The sequence below is a fragment of the Symphalangus syndactylus genome, chromosome 18, assembly GCF_028878055.3.
Source record: "Symphalangus syndactylus isolate Jambi chromosome 18, NHGRI_mSymSyn1-v2.1_pri, whole genome shotgun sequence".
In the NCBI taxonomy this organism is placed as follows: Eukaryota; Metazoa; Chordata; class Mammalia; order Primates; family Hylobatidae; genus Symphalangus; species Symphalangus syndactylus.
In genome coordinates, this window is record NC_072440.2 from 9,360,128 (window position 1) to 9,375,167 (window position 15,040).

The 15,040-nt window shown below is 56.2% G+C and overlaps 2 protein-coding genes and 1 long non-coding RNA gene across 19 annotated transcripts; 2 read left to right on the forward strand and 1 right to left on the reverse strand.

Moving 5' to 3' along the window:
* Positions 1–1,048: 1,048 nt before the first annotated feature.
* On the reverse strand, positions 1,049–10,203 carry LOC134733433 (uncharacterized). The gene is made up of 2 exons (XR_010116867.1): positions 9,781–10,203; positions 1,049–1,643 (listed from the first exon to the last, which is right to left on the reverse strand). It is a non-coding gene; the product is annotated as an uncharacterized lncRNA (long non-coding RNA).
* Positions 7,453–10,337, forward strand: CIMAP1B (ciliary microtubule associated protein 1B). Of its 8 annotated transcripts, none has more exons than XM_055251889.2 (6): positions 7,453–8,815; positions 9,012–9,215; positions 9,473–9,577; positions 9,710–9,831; positions 9,916–10,080; positions 10,203–10,337. In XM_055251889.2, exons 1-6 carry the CDS (start codon positions 8,707–8,709, stop codon positions 10,281–10,283), a joined length of 786 nt encoding a protein of 261 aa, XP_055107864.2. In that variant the 5' UTR covers positions 7,453–8,706; the 3' UTR covers positions 10,284–10,337. The 8 variants fall into 8 exon arrangements, with proteins under 8 accessions (XP_055107864.2, XP_055107866.2, XP_055107868.1 ...); XM_055251891.2 differs by having other exon boundaries at positions 9,916–10,056; XM_055251893.2 differs by having other exon boundaries at positions 9,083–9,215; positions 9,916–10,056.
* Positions 10,338–10,391: 54 nt separating this feature from the next.
* Positions 10,392–15,025, forward strand: TYMP (thymidine phosphorylase). 10 transcript variants are annotated; one of them, XM_055251882.2, is made up of 10 exons: positions 10,619–10,845; positions 11,016–11,251; positions 11,409–11,611; positions 12,098–12,196; positions 12,993–13,122; positions 13,425–13,543; positions 13,965–14,127; positions 14,230–14,460; positions 14,565–14,705; positions 14,794–14,960. In XM_055251882.2, exons 2-10 carry the CDS (start codon positions 11,038–11,040, stop codon positions 14,940–14,942), a joined length of 1,449 nt encoding a protein of 482 aa, XP_055107857.1. In that variant the 5' UTR covers positions 10,619–10,845; positions 11,016–11,037; the 3' UTR covers positions 14,943–14,960. The 10 variants fall into 10 exon arrangements, with proteins under 10 accessions (XP_055107854.1, XP_055107857.1, XP_055107855.1 ...); XM_055251880.1 differs by having other exon boundaries at positions 10,670–10,845; positions 11,028–11,251; positions 14,550–14,705; XM_055251881.2 differs by having other exon boundaries at positions 10,691–10,845; positions 11,028–11,251.
* The last annotated feature ends 15 nt before the right edge of the window (positions 15,026–15,040 follow it).

Genomic DNA, 15,040 nt, shown 5'->3' on the forward strand with positions numbered 1-15,040 from the left:
ACTTCTGCCTCCTGGGCTCAAGCGATTCTCCTGCCTCAGCCTCCCGAGTAGCTGGGATTACAGGTACGTGCCATCACACCCAGCTAATTTTTGTATTTTTTGTATTTTTAGTAAAGATGGGCTTTCTCCATGTTGGCCAGGCTGGTCTTGAACTCCTAGAAATCCATCCGCCTCGGCCTCCTAAAGTGCTGGGATTACAGGTGTAAGCCCGGCCATAAACACTTTTTTTCTCAGGCCAGTGACAAAAATGTCAGAGATAAGTATTTGTCTGTCTATTTGAGAAAACCAGGAGGCACATTGAAGAACTCACTTGAATGGTTACAGTTACACAACTTCCTTATTTGGTCGGTCTAGCTGGGAAGTCCCTAGTTACACAATCGAGTGTTAGCTGGCTGCTTAGGATTGGCTGGGGTTGAGTTTTACTTCTGCCTAATGTAACCATTTATCAGAAATGACTCCAGTTAAGTTTCACTTATGTTTTCCATTTAGGCAAGATTGAGTTCAGTTACAACGCCTAACTGGTTTTGTCTGCTCAGGGATTCTTCAGGCCTGGGCTCTATTTTAATATTTAGCTCATGTAAGGTAATTATGCTGGGGTTTCACAGTAATCTATTATAGTTGGGAAAATCAAGTCTTCCTGGAATCCAATAGGACCTCACCGCAGATATCAAATACGAGTTCACCGGCTTAAGGGTCCCGGGTGAGGACGACAGAGACTCGAGAAGCTGCACTCATGAAACATCCCACAACCTAACCCGTGAAAGTTGGCTGAGAGAGGCCGGAGTGCTGAGCATCGGAGGCTGTCGCTTGTTTATGATCCACGTATCAGAGTGCTTGTTTCTGCCACGTCTCCAGCCCGGGAGTGCTGCAGGGCCCTGGAGCTCTTTACCCACGTGCACACCCTCAGTCAGGGGCAGCAAAGTTTTCGTGCAAAGAGCTGGATTGTGGCTATTTTTGCCTTTGCAGGTCATACAGTCTCTTGCAACTACTCAAGTCTGCACAAAACCAACCTTAAAAAATAAAAGGATGTGGCTGTGTTCCAATAAAATTTTGTTTTTTATATTTATTTATTCATTTTTTGAGATGGAGTCTGGCTCTGTCGCCCAGGCTGGAGTGCAGTGGCACGATCTCGGCTCACTGCAAGCTCCGCCTCCTGGGTTCACGCCATTCTCCTGCCTCAGCCTCCCGAGTAGCTGGGACTACAGGCACCCGCCACCACGCCCGGCTAATTTTTTTGTATTATTAGTAGAGACGGGGTTTCACCGTGTTAGCGAAGATGGTCTCGATCTCCTGACCTTGTGATCCGCCCGCCTCGGCCTCCCAAAATGCTGTGATTACAGGCATAAGCCACCGCGCCCGGCCCCCATAAAATTTTATTTACAGAAACAGGAGGTGGCTGGACTTGGTGACCCCTGCGCTAAGCGGCCCCATCCATTCCCACGGCTTGTGTATGCCTCCCAGTTCAGCATCTCCATCCTGGACCTCTCCACTGCGTCTGCCATGAACATCACTGGGTGGCAGATGACATCTCAAGCCTGCTGTGCTCACATCAGGACTCTTGATTTTCCACTGTGCTGGATGTGGTCCATGGTGTTCAGCTTCCATTCTCACCTCCTTTTGTTTATTTTCCTGTATTTTAGAACCTAAAATACAAATGCGGCAATGCTATGTTTTACAGATTCCCTTGCGGCCAGAGTTCTGGGCGAGGCTGTTGGATTCAGTGCAACTGTGTAAGATGTGAAAGGCAGAAATGACTCGGAGGCCTCCGCCCTGCGCTGACTCTGCTGGCAGGCAGGGCTGTGGAGACTCAGCCGTTGCTGAGGGAGGCCTGGGCAGCAGGGGTGCGGCGTCAGGATTCCCAGCAGGTTCCTGATCTCAGAATTACAGCTACTAGGTCTTCTCTTAAGCTCAGTAGTCCCAAAGGCCACCTCTCAGCTATTATACCACCAACTCATCCAGCGATTCTATAATATTCCCCATAATAAATCCATTTCTACCCCTGCCTGATACACTCACCAAATCTCTCTCATCTTCACCTCCGAAAATCTCTATCATAACTGAGTTATTTCCAAACAGAAGGGAACAGCCACACCACGAATGTGAACAGGAAAAACATTTAACATAGAGAATCGTTACCTAGTAAGATGATGTTAACAGCGGAAGTCAAGAAAAGAGGACGCAAAGGGATTCAGAAGCAACAAATGCAGAAAGATGCCACGATGGCTGGGCTTCAGGAGCAAGGAAGGGGCCAGGAATGCACAGAGCTGCCACCAGCCAGTGGCCCAGCCAAGCTGGTGCATCAAATTAACCAACCCATACGGTTAGTATCTAAGAACGCTTTTATTCTTTTCCTGTTTTAGAATTTTTTTTGACAATTGAACACATTTTTGCATATGAACTTTAGATTTGTGTTTTCCTATTTTTAACATTGGAAATCTAACTGGAATTAAATATTTATATTCATTTGAGGAGATGTTTGTTTGTTTGTGACAGAGTCTCGCTCTGTCCCCGGGGCTGGAGTGCAGTGGTGCAATCTTGGCTCACTGCAACCTCCACCCCCCGGGTTGAAGCGATTCTCCTGCCTCAGCCTCCCTGAGTAGCTGGGATTACAGATGCCTGACACCACGCCCAGTTAATTTTGTATTTTTAGTAGAGATGGGTTTTCACCATGTTGGCCAGGCTGGTTTCCAACTCCTGACCGCAAGTGATCTACCTGCCTCGGCTGCCCAAAGTGCCGCGATTACAGGCATGAGCCACCATGCCCGGTCTCGTCTTCCCATCTTGTTCAGAGGATTACCGGTAGGGTAATGAAAACCGTAAAGCTTTAGCCATCTGAACAGGTAACCTTAACTTGTTCTGTTTTATCAAAAACATAATGTAAATCCAACCGTCCTTTTACACACCCGTGAATTTATATTATTATGTTTTACTGTTTTTGTTTTGCTTTTGTTTTTGTTTTGAGACAGAGTTTTGCTCTTGTTGCCCAGGCTGAAGTGAAATGGCGCAATCTCGGCTCACTGAAACCTCCGCCTCCTGGATTCAAGCGATTCTCCTGCTTTAGCCTCCCGAGTACCTGGGATTACAGGCATGCACCACCACGTCTGGCTAATTTTTGTATTTTTAGCAGAGACAGGGTTTCTCCATGTTGGTCAAGTTGGTCTGGAACTCCTGACCTCAAGTGATCTGCCCACCTCGGCCTCCCAAAATGCTGGGATTACAGGCATGGGCCACCATGCCTGGCCTACTGTTTTATAACTAAGATTTTCAAGTGAAAAGCCACAAGATCTTTGTGTTGTCTATGTTTTTGTGTCTTTATGTCTATATGTGATTTTAATTTACAAAGAGCTCTATTTAATTGACATAAAGAAAAATGCACTTAAATCAAGTAATTTAAGAGCATACAGTGTATACTATTTTTATACTATATTTAAGAAATATAGGGACAACCACAGTGGCGCACGCGTATAATCCCTGAACTTTGGGATGCCAATGCAGGAGGATTGTTTGAAGTCAGTTTGATACCAGCCTGGGCAACAAAGTAAGACCTCTTCTTTACAACAAAAACAAAAATAGCTGAGTGTCTCTATTAAAATATAGATAGATAGGTAGATAGCCAGGCGCGGTGGCTCACGCTTGTAATCCCAGCACTTTGGGAGGCCGAGGCGGGCGAATCACGAGGTCAGGAGATCGAGACCATGGTGAAACCCCGTCTCTACTAAAAATACAAAAAATTAGCCGGGCGTGGTGGCGGGCGCCTGTAGTCCCAGCTACTCGGAGAGGCTGAGGCAGGAGAATGGCGTGAACCCGGGAGGCGGAGCTTGCAGTGAGCCGAGATCGCGCCACTGCACTCCAGCCTGGGCGGCAGAGCGAGACTCCGTCTCAAAAAAAAAGATAGATGATAGATAGATAGATAGATAGATAGATAGATAGATAGATAGATAGATGAAAATAAAATAAAATCATTCTGCAAACTGAGTTCATCATATTACTTTACTCTGTGTGATTCTTTTAAAACCCTGCACCTGCCCAACCTCTGCAAAAGTACAACTGCTCACAAGTAATGCTGGTGCAGCACTTTGATATGATAGGGAACACCTGTGAGACTGATAAAATGAAAGGCCAACTTAACCCAATAGCTACTCCTTCCAGATTTCCTTCCAGCTGCTCAAATGTGGTTCAAATGGTTTTCACACTGACTTAAAATTGCTGGCTATTCTCCCAACATGGCACCAAGTCAACCTGGACAGGAAACAGGAAGGGATAATCAAAACCTAACCACAGGATAATTGATCAGTGATGTCTTCAGAGATTTTTTTTTTTTTTTTTTTGAGACTGAGTCTCACCTTGTCACCCAGGCTGGAGTGCAATGGCATAGTCTCAGCTCACTGTAACCTCCGCCTCCCGGGTTCAAGTGATTGTCCTGCCTCAGCCTTCCAAGTAGCTGGGATTACAGATGCTTGCCACCATGCCCAGCTAATTTTTGTATTTTTAGAGGAAACGTAAAAATTGTCAATATCAAGATGGAGTCACTTGTGTCGAACCCAAACAAAATAAGAGGTTAAGAAGGGGAGGGGGCCTTCATGCACACATGCCTATGAAAAGAACCATTACAAAACTCTCTGAGTGGCTGGGCACAGTGGCTCATGCCTATAATCCCAGCACTTTGGGAGGCCGAGGGGGGCAGATCACAAGGTCAAGAGAGCGAGACCATCCTGGCCAACACGGTGAAATCCCATCTCTACTAAAAATACAAAAATTAGCTGGGCATGGTGGCAGGCACCTGTAATCCCAGCTACTCGGGAGGCTAAGGTAGAAGAATCGCTTGAACCCGGGAGGCGGAGGTTGCAGTGAGCCGAGATTATGCCACTGCACTCCAGCCTGGCGACAGAGCAAGACTCTGTCTCAAAAATATACACATATAGTTATTATATTTTATCTAGTACTTTGTGTTAATTCCTGTTTCATTCCTTTAGGTTATTTTTTTTCCATTTGTAAGATATAGACTAAGTTTCTTGAATCATTTCTTCATTAATAATGTAGTCATGAGGCCGGGTGGCTCACTTCTGTAATCCCAGCACTTTAGGAAGCCAAGGCCAGTGGATCTTTTGAACCCAGGTGTTCAAGGCTGGCCTGGGCAACATGGTGAAACCCCGTCTCTCCCAAAAACACAAAACAATTAGCCGAGTGTGGTGGTGCATGTCTGTGGTCCCAGCTACTTGAGAGGCTGACAAGGGAAGATCGTTTGAGCCTGGGAGGCAGAGGTTGCAGTGAGCTGAGATGCGCCACTGCACTCCAGCCTGGGTGACAGAGTGAGACTCTGTCTAAAATAATAATAATGAAGTCATGTTTTTTTTTTGAGATGGAGTCTTGCTCTGTCGCCCAGGCTGGAGTGCAGTGGCGTGATCTCCGCTCACCGCAAGCTCCGCCTCCTGGGTTCACGCCATTCTCCTGCCTCAGCCTCCCGAGTAGCTGGGACTACAGGCACCCGCCACTATGCCTGGCTAATTTTTTTTGTATTTTTAGTAGAGACGGGGTTTCACCGTGTTAGCCAGGATGGTCTCGATCTCCTGACCTCGTGATCCGCCCGCCTCGGCCTCCCAAAGTGCTGGGATTACAGGCTTGAGCCACCGCGCCCGGCCATAATGAAGTCATTTAAAAATGACTATAAATTTTCCTCAGAACACGTAGGGTCCAGCCCTACAGGGCTTACTGGGTGTTCTCCCCATGTGCAGAGACGAGAGATTGTAATAAATAAAGACACAGGACAAAGAGATAAAGAGAAAACAGCTGGGCCCCGGGGACCACTATCATCAAGAGGAGGAGACCGGTAGTGGCCCCGAACGGCTGATATTTATTGCATACAAGACAAGGGGGCAGGGTAAGGAGGGTGAATCTTCTAAGTGATTGACAAGGCGAAGCAAGTCATGTGATCACAGGACAGGGGCCCCTTCCCTTTTAGGTAGCCAAAGCAGAGAGGGAAGGCAGGAAACATCAGCGTTTTCTTCTATGCATTTATAAGAAAGATCAAATACTTTAAGACTTTTTTTTTTTTTTTTTTTTTTTTTGAGACGGAGTCTCGCTCTGTCGCCCAGGCTGGAGTGCAGTGGCGCGATCTCGGCTCACTGCAAGCTCCGCCTCCTGGGTTCACACCATTCTCCTGCCTCAGCCCCTCCGAGTAGCTGGGACTACAGGCGCCCGCCACCACGCCTGGCTAATTTTTTGTATTTTTAGTAGAGACAGGGTTTCACCGTGGTTTCGATCTCCTGACCTCGTGATCCGCCCACCTCGGCCTCCCAAAGTGCTGGGATTACAAGCGTGAGCCACCGCGCCCGGCCAATACTTTAAGACTTTAACTATTTCTTCTACCGCTATCTAATACGAACTTCAAAGAGGAACCAGGAGTATGGGAGGAGTATGAAAAGGGACAAGGAGTGTGACCACTGAAGCACCACAGAGAGGGGTTTAGGCCTCCAGATGACTGCGGGCTGGCCTGGAGAATATCCAGCCTCCCACAAGAAGCTGGTGGAGCAGAGTGTTCCCTGACTCCTCCAAGAAAAGGAGACTCCCTTTCACGGTCTGCTAAGTAACGGGTGCCTTCCCAGGCACTGGCATTACCGCTTGACCAAGGAGCCCTCGAGCGGCCCTTATGCAGGCGTGACAGAGGGCTCACCTCCTGCCTTCTAGGTCACTTCTCACAATGTCCCTTCAGCACCTGACCCTATATCCGCAGGTTATTCCTAGGTTATGTTAGTCATGCAACAAAGAGTAGTATTAAAAGCTAATGACTAATGTCTATACTAATGATTGATAATGTCCATGATCATCTCTATATCTAATTTGTATTATAACTATTCTTATTCTAACTATTTTCTTTATTATACTGAAACAGTTTGTGCCTTCAGTCTCTTGCCTCGGCACCTGGGTAACCCTCCGCCCACAAGAACACAGCTTTAGCTGCCTCCTATAAGAGTTCGGTAGGAAAGGGATCCACCTTTGTAGTGTTTGATACGTAGTTTTAGGGGAGGAGACCACCCCTCATATTGTCTTATGCCCAATTTCTGCCTCCAAAGAAAGAAAAAGTAAAAACTAAAAGACAAATAAAATCCACAGGCAGACAGCCCAGTGCCGTGCCCTGGGCCTGGTAGTTAAAGATCGACCCCTGACCTAACCGGTTATGTTACCTATAGATTCCAGACATTGTATGGAAAAGCACTGTGAAAATCCCTATCCTGTTCTGTTTCGTTCTGATTACCGGTGCATGCAGTCCCCAGTCACGTACCCCCTGCTTGCTCAATCGATCACGACCCTCTCATGCGGGCCCCCTTAGAGTTGTGAGCCCTTAAAAGCGACAGGAATTGCTCACTCAGGGAGCTCAGCTCTTGAGACAGGAGTCTTGCCGATGCTCCCGGCCGAATAAACCCCTTCCTTCTTTAACTTGGTGTCTGAGGAGTTTTGTCTGCGGCTCTTCCTGCTACAGTTTGTAACTTCAGATTATTTCTGACAAGTTTTTTTTTTTTAAATCCAGGGTTTTTTTTTAAAGATTTGTCAATTTCAAAATATTTGTTTGCTCCTGCTTCCTGTTCTCTTTTTTTTTTGAGACAAGGTCTCACTCTGTCACCCAGGCTGGAGTCTAGTGGTGGGGTCACTGATCACTGCAGGATCCAACTCCCAGACCGGACAGACCCTCCCCGCTCAGCCACCGACCCCATAGCTGGGACTACAGGTGAACATCATCACACCCAGCTAATTCTTAAAGTTTTTGTCGAGATGGGTCTCACTGTATTGCCCAGGCTGAGTTTTCTTCTTCTTTTTTTACATTTTGTTTGCCTTGAATTGTATTTGATTGTAATCAAATCACGTGTCACATCTTTTTTTTCAATTTGTGTGATTTTGTGACCCAATACATGATTTTTTCCGAATATTTCATGGACTTAAATAGATAAGAAATCCTCTCTCTACACATAATTAAATGGAGTGTGTGCTTTGCATTATTCAATTCCTTTATTCCCATCGTTGCTTTTGTCTGCAGATTTGTCCTATTCCAGAATGGGTATACTGCAACTTGGGTAAGGGTGAAGCCAGCGTTCTGGGTGGCCCAGCCTACTATCCCACCCGTGCCACAGAATCCACAGAGAGGCCCAGCGGCGGCACTGGGTGGTGGGGAGGGGGGCGGCGGAGCCAGGTTTGGGGGGGTAGGCAGTGAGTGCGGTTGGGGTCTGGGAGGTGGGCGGGGCGGAGCGGGGGTGTCCAGCCACGTCGCTTTGTTTTCCCACGCCAGGAGCTACCACAACAGGTCAGTGCACCCCGGGGCCTCCCCTCGGGGCACCGGGTCCCCCACGCAGGCCCTTCCCGGGGCACCCCTTCCCAACAGCACGAAAATCTCCTGCCCCCACCCCACCCCCAGGTGATTCCCTTCACCTAAGTCTGGGTCTAAACTTGGCCCCCGCGAGTTCACGTCCCTGTCTAACCCGCCTGGAGTCCGGCTGATGGCCCTGGATCCGCTCCCGGCCCCACGCTCCGCAGAGCCGGGAAGGAAGCTCGCGTTTGTTTTGCTGGCGCCGGGGATACGGACCAGGCCCCGCCCCGCCCCGCGCTAATCCCAGGGTAGTGGGAAAGTGCGCTCCCCAAGAATTTGGGGTGCGGGGGCCGCGGCCACCGCCTTCTGTCCGCAGGTGCTGCGAGCCGTAAGCGCCCCCCACCCGCGCTATGGGCTCGGACGCCTGGGTGGGCCTTTGGCGGCCACACCGGCCCCGCGGCCCCATCGCGGCGCACTACGGAGGCCCCGGGCCCAAATACAAGCTGCCGCCCAACACCGGTAGAAGGGGGGGGCCCCGGGATTGAGGGGTGGGACGGCGCCTGGGGGAGGGAACGGGAAGAGACCAGGGAGGTCTGCGCTCGGGGCTGAACCGTGCCTGCTAGAGGGGAGAGGGGGGTCTATGCCGGGGAAGGGTCTGTGTTCCAGACGGGGCTGGGGGCTGGGCCCGGCCAGACGCTGACTCGGATGCTCCCAGGCTACGTCCTGCATGACCCGTCGCGGCCCCGCGCCCCCGCCTTCACCTTCGGCGCGCGCCTCCCCACGCAGCAGACGACGTGCGGCCCCGGGCCCGGCCACCTGGTGCCCGCCCGCATGACCGTGCGCGGCCCCGACGGCGCCCCCGCCTACTCCATCTACGGCCGCCCGCGCCGCTCTGCGCCCGTCCTCACTCCGGGACCTGGTCAGGACTCCTGGGCCCCTGGCCACCCCAACGCCGAACTCCCTCCAGGGAGGCCCACCTGGGAACCCCCCCACCCAACCCCGAGTCCCCCTCGGATACCCTAACACCGCATATTCGGTACCCCCATATCCGGATCTCAAATCCCAAACCCCGAACCCCGCGGGGCTTTGACAAGTCCTAGTCCCAGGACCCCATCTCGGGTACCCACAAGGCCCCCACGCAGTTCCAGCCCCCCACACCCTTGATCCGCCCCGCAGGCACGTACTTCCCGGAGCGAGCGGGGAACGCGACGTACCCCAGTGCGCCTCGGCACACCATTGCTTCCCGAAACTGGGGTGTCCAGGGGGAGCAACAGAGCCCAGGTGAGGCCAGAACGGCCCATCCCAGAACTGTGGGCCTTCCCACTCGAGATCAGGGACCGCCCTCCGGGAGCGGGGACCACCCTGCGCCTGTCCGCGGAGACCCACTACCCCCGAGCCCTGCCTCCTCCCCAGGTCCCGCGGCCTATACTGTGCCCTCGCTCTTGGGTCCGCGCGTCATCGGCAAAGTCTCCGCCCCAACTTACTCCATCTATGGCCGCAGAGCGGCTGGCAGTTTCTTCGAGGACCTCAGCAAGGTGGGGGAGGGGCCGGGGCGGACGCAGGGGGTCCCTGGTCCGCGGCAGTGGAGGCGGCAGCCAGCACCCTCTGCCCTCCCGCAGACCCCGGGCCCCTGCGCCTACCACGTCGTGAGTCCAGGGGTCTACAAGTCCCGGGCCCCCCAGTTCACGATGCTGGCGCGGACTCCGGTCCCCCAAGACAACACTCGGAAGCCAGGGCCCGCGGCCTACAACGTGGATCAGGTGGCCTGGAACCAAGGGTCAAGGGTCAGAGTCAGGGGAGTGGGGAGGGCCTGAGGTCGGAGTGATGGGATCAGGGTCCCCGGGGGTCCAGGGGTCTCGGAGAGGACGCCGGCCCCGCGAGGTCAGCGGCGTCTCCGGGTCCGCAGCACCGGAAGCCCCGCGGCTGGAGTTTCGGGATCCGGCACTCGGACTACCTGGCCCAGCTGGTGACCGACGCGGACAACTGACCCGCCAGGCGGGAGCGGCCCCACACTTGTTTGCTTAAAGTCTGCGAGTCCGCATCTTGTCCGCCTCTCTCTCTGCGCGTCCTGGCGCAAGGCCGGGGGTGGAGCCAGAACCGGGGCCGTGTCCCAACTCCGAACCCAGCGGGGCGGGGCCCGAGCGTCGGGCGAGGCCGGGACCCCAGCGCTGCGCCGCGTCCGAACATCGAGACCCCACCGAGGGCGGGAGGGGGACTCTGGGGAGCCACAGACGCCCGAGACTCACGCCAGGCGGGATCGGCCAGTGATCACCCCCGCCGACAGCCCCGGGCCCCGACGGCCCGGAAGTCCCGCGTGTCCGGGGGCACCGGGGGATCGGCCGGGGCGCGGCGTGCAAGGCTTCCCGGGGGCGGCGACTGCCGAGCCCCGCCCTCCAGGCGGCCCCACCCGCCTGCTGTCCTGGGGTGCCGCCGCCCCGCCGCCCGCAGTGGACCGCTGTGTGCGAACCCTACGGTCCCGACCCGCGGGCGAGGCCGGGTACCTGGGCTGGGATTCGGAGCAGGCGGGCGAGGGCAGCCGCCCTGAGCAGGTACGGGCGGGGCTCAAGTCGCGAGGCGGGGAAGCGGGAGCCAGACACGGACAAGGGCGACACAGACACGGGACCGAGGGGCGGACACTGGAGACACGGGAAACGGGTCGGGACAGGAGCACGTGGCTCAGACACCGACGCCGGGAGGCCGCAGACCCCGGACGTGTCAGGCATCCCCGCAGGCCCGGAGCGATGGCGGCCTCGATGACCCCGGGAACCGGGGCCCCACCCGCGCCTGGTGACTTCTCCGGGGAAGGGAGCCAGGGACTTCCCGACCCTTCGCCAGAGCCCAAGCAGCTCCCGGAGCTGATCCGCATGAAGCGAGACGGAGGCCGCCTGAGCGAAGCGGACATCAGGGGCTTCGTGGCCGCTGTGGTGAACGGGAGCGCGCAGGGCGCACAGATCGGTGCGTGGGGAGGGTTGGGCGTTCCTGACCCCGACTGGGAGGTCCGCCCGAGAGACTTTGGGTCCCTGGGGGTGCGACGGTGCCCCACTACCAGCACCGGCCCCAGGGTGCCCCGCCGCTGTGGGCTGCCACCCTCACGCGAACCCTCACATACCAGGGGCCATGCTGATGGCCATCCGACTTCGGGGCATGGATCTGCAGGAGACCTCGGTGCTGACCCAGGCCCTGGCCCAGTCGGGGCAGCAGCTGGAGTGGCCAGAGGCCTGGCGCCAGCAGCTTGTGGACAAGCATTCCACAGGGGGTGTGGGTGACAAGGTCAGCCTGGTCCTCGCACCTGCCCTGGCGGCGTGTGGCTGCAAGGTTAGAAACCACCTCCTTTCCAGACGGGAGCCTATGACCGCACATGCAGCAACCAGTCCATCCACAGGCAGCTCCCAACCTCAAGCCTGGCCCAACGCCTCCAAGACTGTACCCAGGCTTCTCCCCACCCCGCTCCCCAGCACAGAGCTTGGGGCCCCTCCGGCTCCAGAGCAGGCCCCTTGGAGCAGGAAAAAGATCCACTGATGGAATTCAGATCCCTTTCCCCTTGGGTCTCCAGACAGCTCCCCCAAGGGAGGAGCGGTGGACTTCTCTCCCTCTGCCCCAAGCCTTGTTTCCCCAGGGACGGGTACCAACCTCCTCCCCTACTGACACTTCCTTTCCCTTCCCTCACCAGCTGGGCGCCCCTATAGCTGCTTAAATACTTTCTAAAACCAGCTGCACTCCTAGCCAGGGAAGGTGAAGGGATGCATGGAGGTGGGGAGAGGGCTACTGTGCAGGGTACTACTCAGCATCCCCGACCACCAGGTGCCAATGATCAGCGGACGTGGTCTGGGGCACACAGGAGGCACCTTGGATAAGCTGGAGTCTATTAATGGATTCAATGTCATCCAGAGCCCAGAGCAGGTACGGGGGGCCATGGATCAGTCATTGATCCAGGTTGATGGAGACCCTGGCCAGAATCACTAAAGAATCACTGGTGGATCATTAGGGTCACTAATGAGGATACTGGTCAAGGTTACTCATGAGTCATTGGGCCTGGGCCAAAATCATCAGTGGAACATTGATCAGGATCATAAAACGGGAAGTTGGTCAAAATTACAGATGGCTGGTGGGGCATGGTGGCTCACACCTGTAGTCCTAGCACTTGGGGAGGCCGAGGAGGGCAGATCCCTCGAACCCAAGAGTTCAAAACCAGCCTGGATAACATGGCAAAACCCCATCTATACAAAATAATTAGCTGCATGTGGTGGTGCAGGCATGTGGTTCCAGCTACTCAGGAGGCTGAGGCAGGAGGATCACCTGAGCCTGGGAGGTCTAGGCTGCAGTGAGCCGTGACGATGCCACTGCACTCTAGCCTGGGCAACAGAGTGAGACCCTGTCCCAGCACTCTGGAAGGCAGGGGAGGGAGGATCGCTTGAGCCCAGTTGGAGATCAGCCTGGGTAATAGTAGTGAAACTTGATCTCTACAAAAAAAGAAAAAAAAGCCGCGTGTGGTGGTGCGCACCTGTAGTCCCAGCTACTGGGAAGCTGAGGTGGGAGGATCACTTAAGCCCAGGAGGCGGAGGTCGCAATGAGCCGAAATTGTGCCAACTGCACTCCAGCCTGGGTAACAGGGCAAGACTCTTCTCAGAAAAAAAAAAAAAAGCTGCTAAGTCATTTACCAGAAGTCACTGAGGATAGGGGATGTCTGTCTGACCAGATGCAAGTGCTGCTGGAGCAGGCGGGCTGCTGTATCGTGGGTCAGAGTGAGCAGCTGGTCCCTGCAGACGGAATCCTATATGCAGCCAGAGACGTGACAGCCACCGTGGACAGCCTGCCACTCATCACAGGTGACCTGACTCCATGGCCTGCTTCTGCATGTTACAGGCCTCTGACCTCCAAACTCAGTCAGGGGCCTCTCGTTAGGAGTTACCTGTCACCTGACCGTGTGCCCCCCTACCCCCATCACAAGATGCCTGACCACCACCATTTGGGGTGGCCTGATACTCAACCCACCAGGTGCTGCCACCCCCCTAATAAGAGATTTGACCCTCAATGATCAGGGCCCCTGACCCCAAAGTCGGCATCCCCCAAGTCTCCTAGGAAGCTCCAGGTTCTCCAGTGTCTTCAACCTCCTCTGCCTCCCCCAAAGCCTCCATCCTCAGTAAGAAGCTCGTGGAGGGGCTGTCCGCTCTGGTGGTGGACGTTAAGTTCGGAGGGGCCGCCGTCTTCCCCAACCAGGAGCAGGCCCGGGAGCTGGCAAAGACGCTGGTGAGTGGTGTGGCCTCTCCCTGGGAAAGCGTCTTGATGCGGGCCCAGCCTACCCTTCACCCCTCCCGTCCCCACTGCCTCCCTCCACTCAGCAATCCTGCCTAACCCAGTCCCACCCTCTTCTGCCCGAAGCCCCTCCCTCCTTCACGGCTCCCCAACCTGCTGTGACTTCAGAGGTCCAGGCTGGCCCGGCCTGGGCAAGCCCTCTGGGGCGTCCCTCCCCCGGACCAAGTACAAGTTCCTCCTGGCCCCATGGCGAGGTGTCGCACTTCACTCGTTTCTGTTCCCCACCCCAATCCTTCCCTGACTTCATCCTGGGGGGCTGGCAACCCAGGGTGCAGCAGAGGCTGGAGTTCGACAAAGAACCGGCTGCAGGAGGCTCCGCCATGGGGGGGGTCCACGCTGAGCGTCCTCTCCGCAGGTTGGTGTGGGAGCCAGCCTAGGACTTCGGGTCGCGGCAGCGCTGACCGCCATGGACAAGCCCCTGGGCCGCTGCGTGGGCCACTCCCTGGAGGTGGAGGAGGCGCTGCTCTGCATGGACGGCGCAGGCCCGCCAGACTTAAGGGACCTGGTCACCACGCTCGGTGAGGGGGACGGGGTGCAGGAGAGTGGAGGCGGCGGGGGGGGGGGCTTCCCGCTGGGACCGCCCCGACCCGGCCGCGCCTAAGCCCCGTCCCCGCCCGCAGGGGGCGCCCTGCTCTGGCTCAGCGGACACGCGGGGACTCAGGCCCAGGGCGCTGCCCGGGTGGCGGCGGCGCTGGACGACGGCTCGGCCCTTGGCCGCTTCGAGCGGATGCTGGCGGCGCAGGGCGTGGATCCCGGTCTGGCCCGAGCCCTGTGCTCCGGAAGCCCAGCAGAGCGCCGGCAGCTGCTGCCTCGCGCCCGGGAGCAGGAGGAGCTGCTGGCGCCCGCGGATGGTGAGGGTCGGGGGAGTCCCCGTCATTCCGCCTCCGCGATCCCCTTCCCTTCCCGATGCCCCGCCCCTTCCCGAGCCCGCGCCTCTCAGCCCCTCTCCCCGCAGGCACCGTGGAGCTGGTCCGGGCGCTGCCGCTGGCGCTGGTGCTGCACGAGCTCGGGGCCGGGCGCAGCCGCGCTGGGGAGCCGCTCCGCCTGGGGGTGGGCGCCGAGCTGCTGGTCGACGTGGGTCAGAGGCTGCGCAGTGGTGAGCGCTGCCCCCGCCCCCGCCCCGCCGGCCCCGCACCCTCGCCCAGCTCCGGCCGCGCGGCCTCTGACCGCCCCTCACTCCGCAGGGACGCCCTGGCTCCGCGTGCACCGGGACGGCCCCGCACTCAGCGGCCCGCAGCGTCGCGCCCTGCAGGAGGCGCTCGTACTCTCCGACCGCGCGCCATTCGCCGCCCCCTCGCCCTTCGCAGAGCTTGTTCTGCCGCCGCAGCAATAAAGCTCCTTTGCCGCGAAACCTTGTCAGTGCCTGGCGCGCCGGGGAGGGAGCGGAGGGATAGAGGGTAGCGGAGGCGGGGCCGTCTCGGCGAACACGTG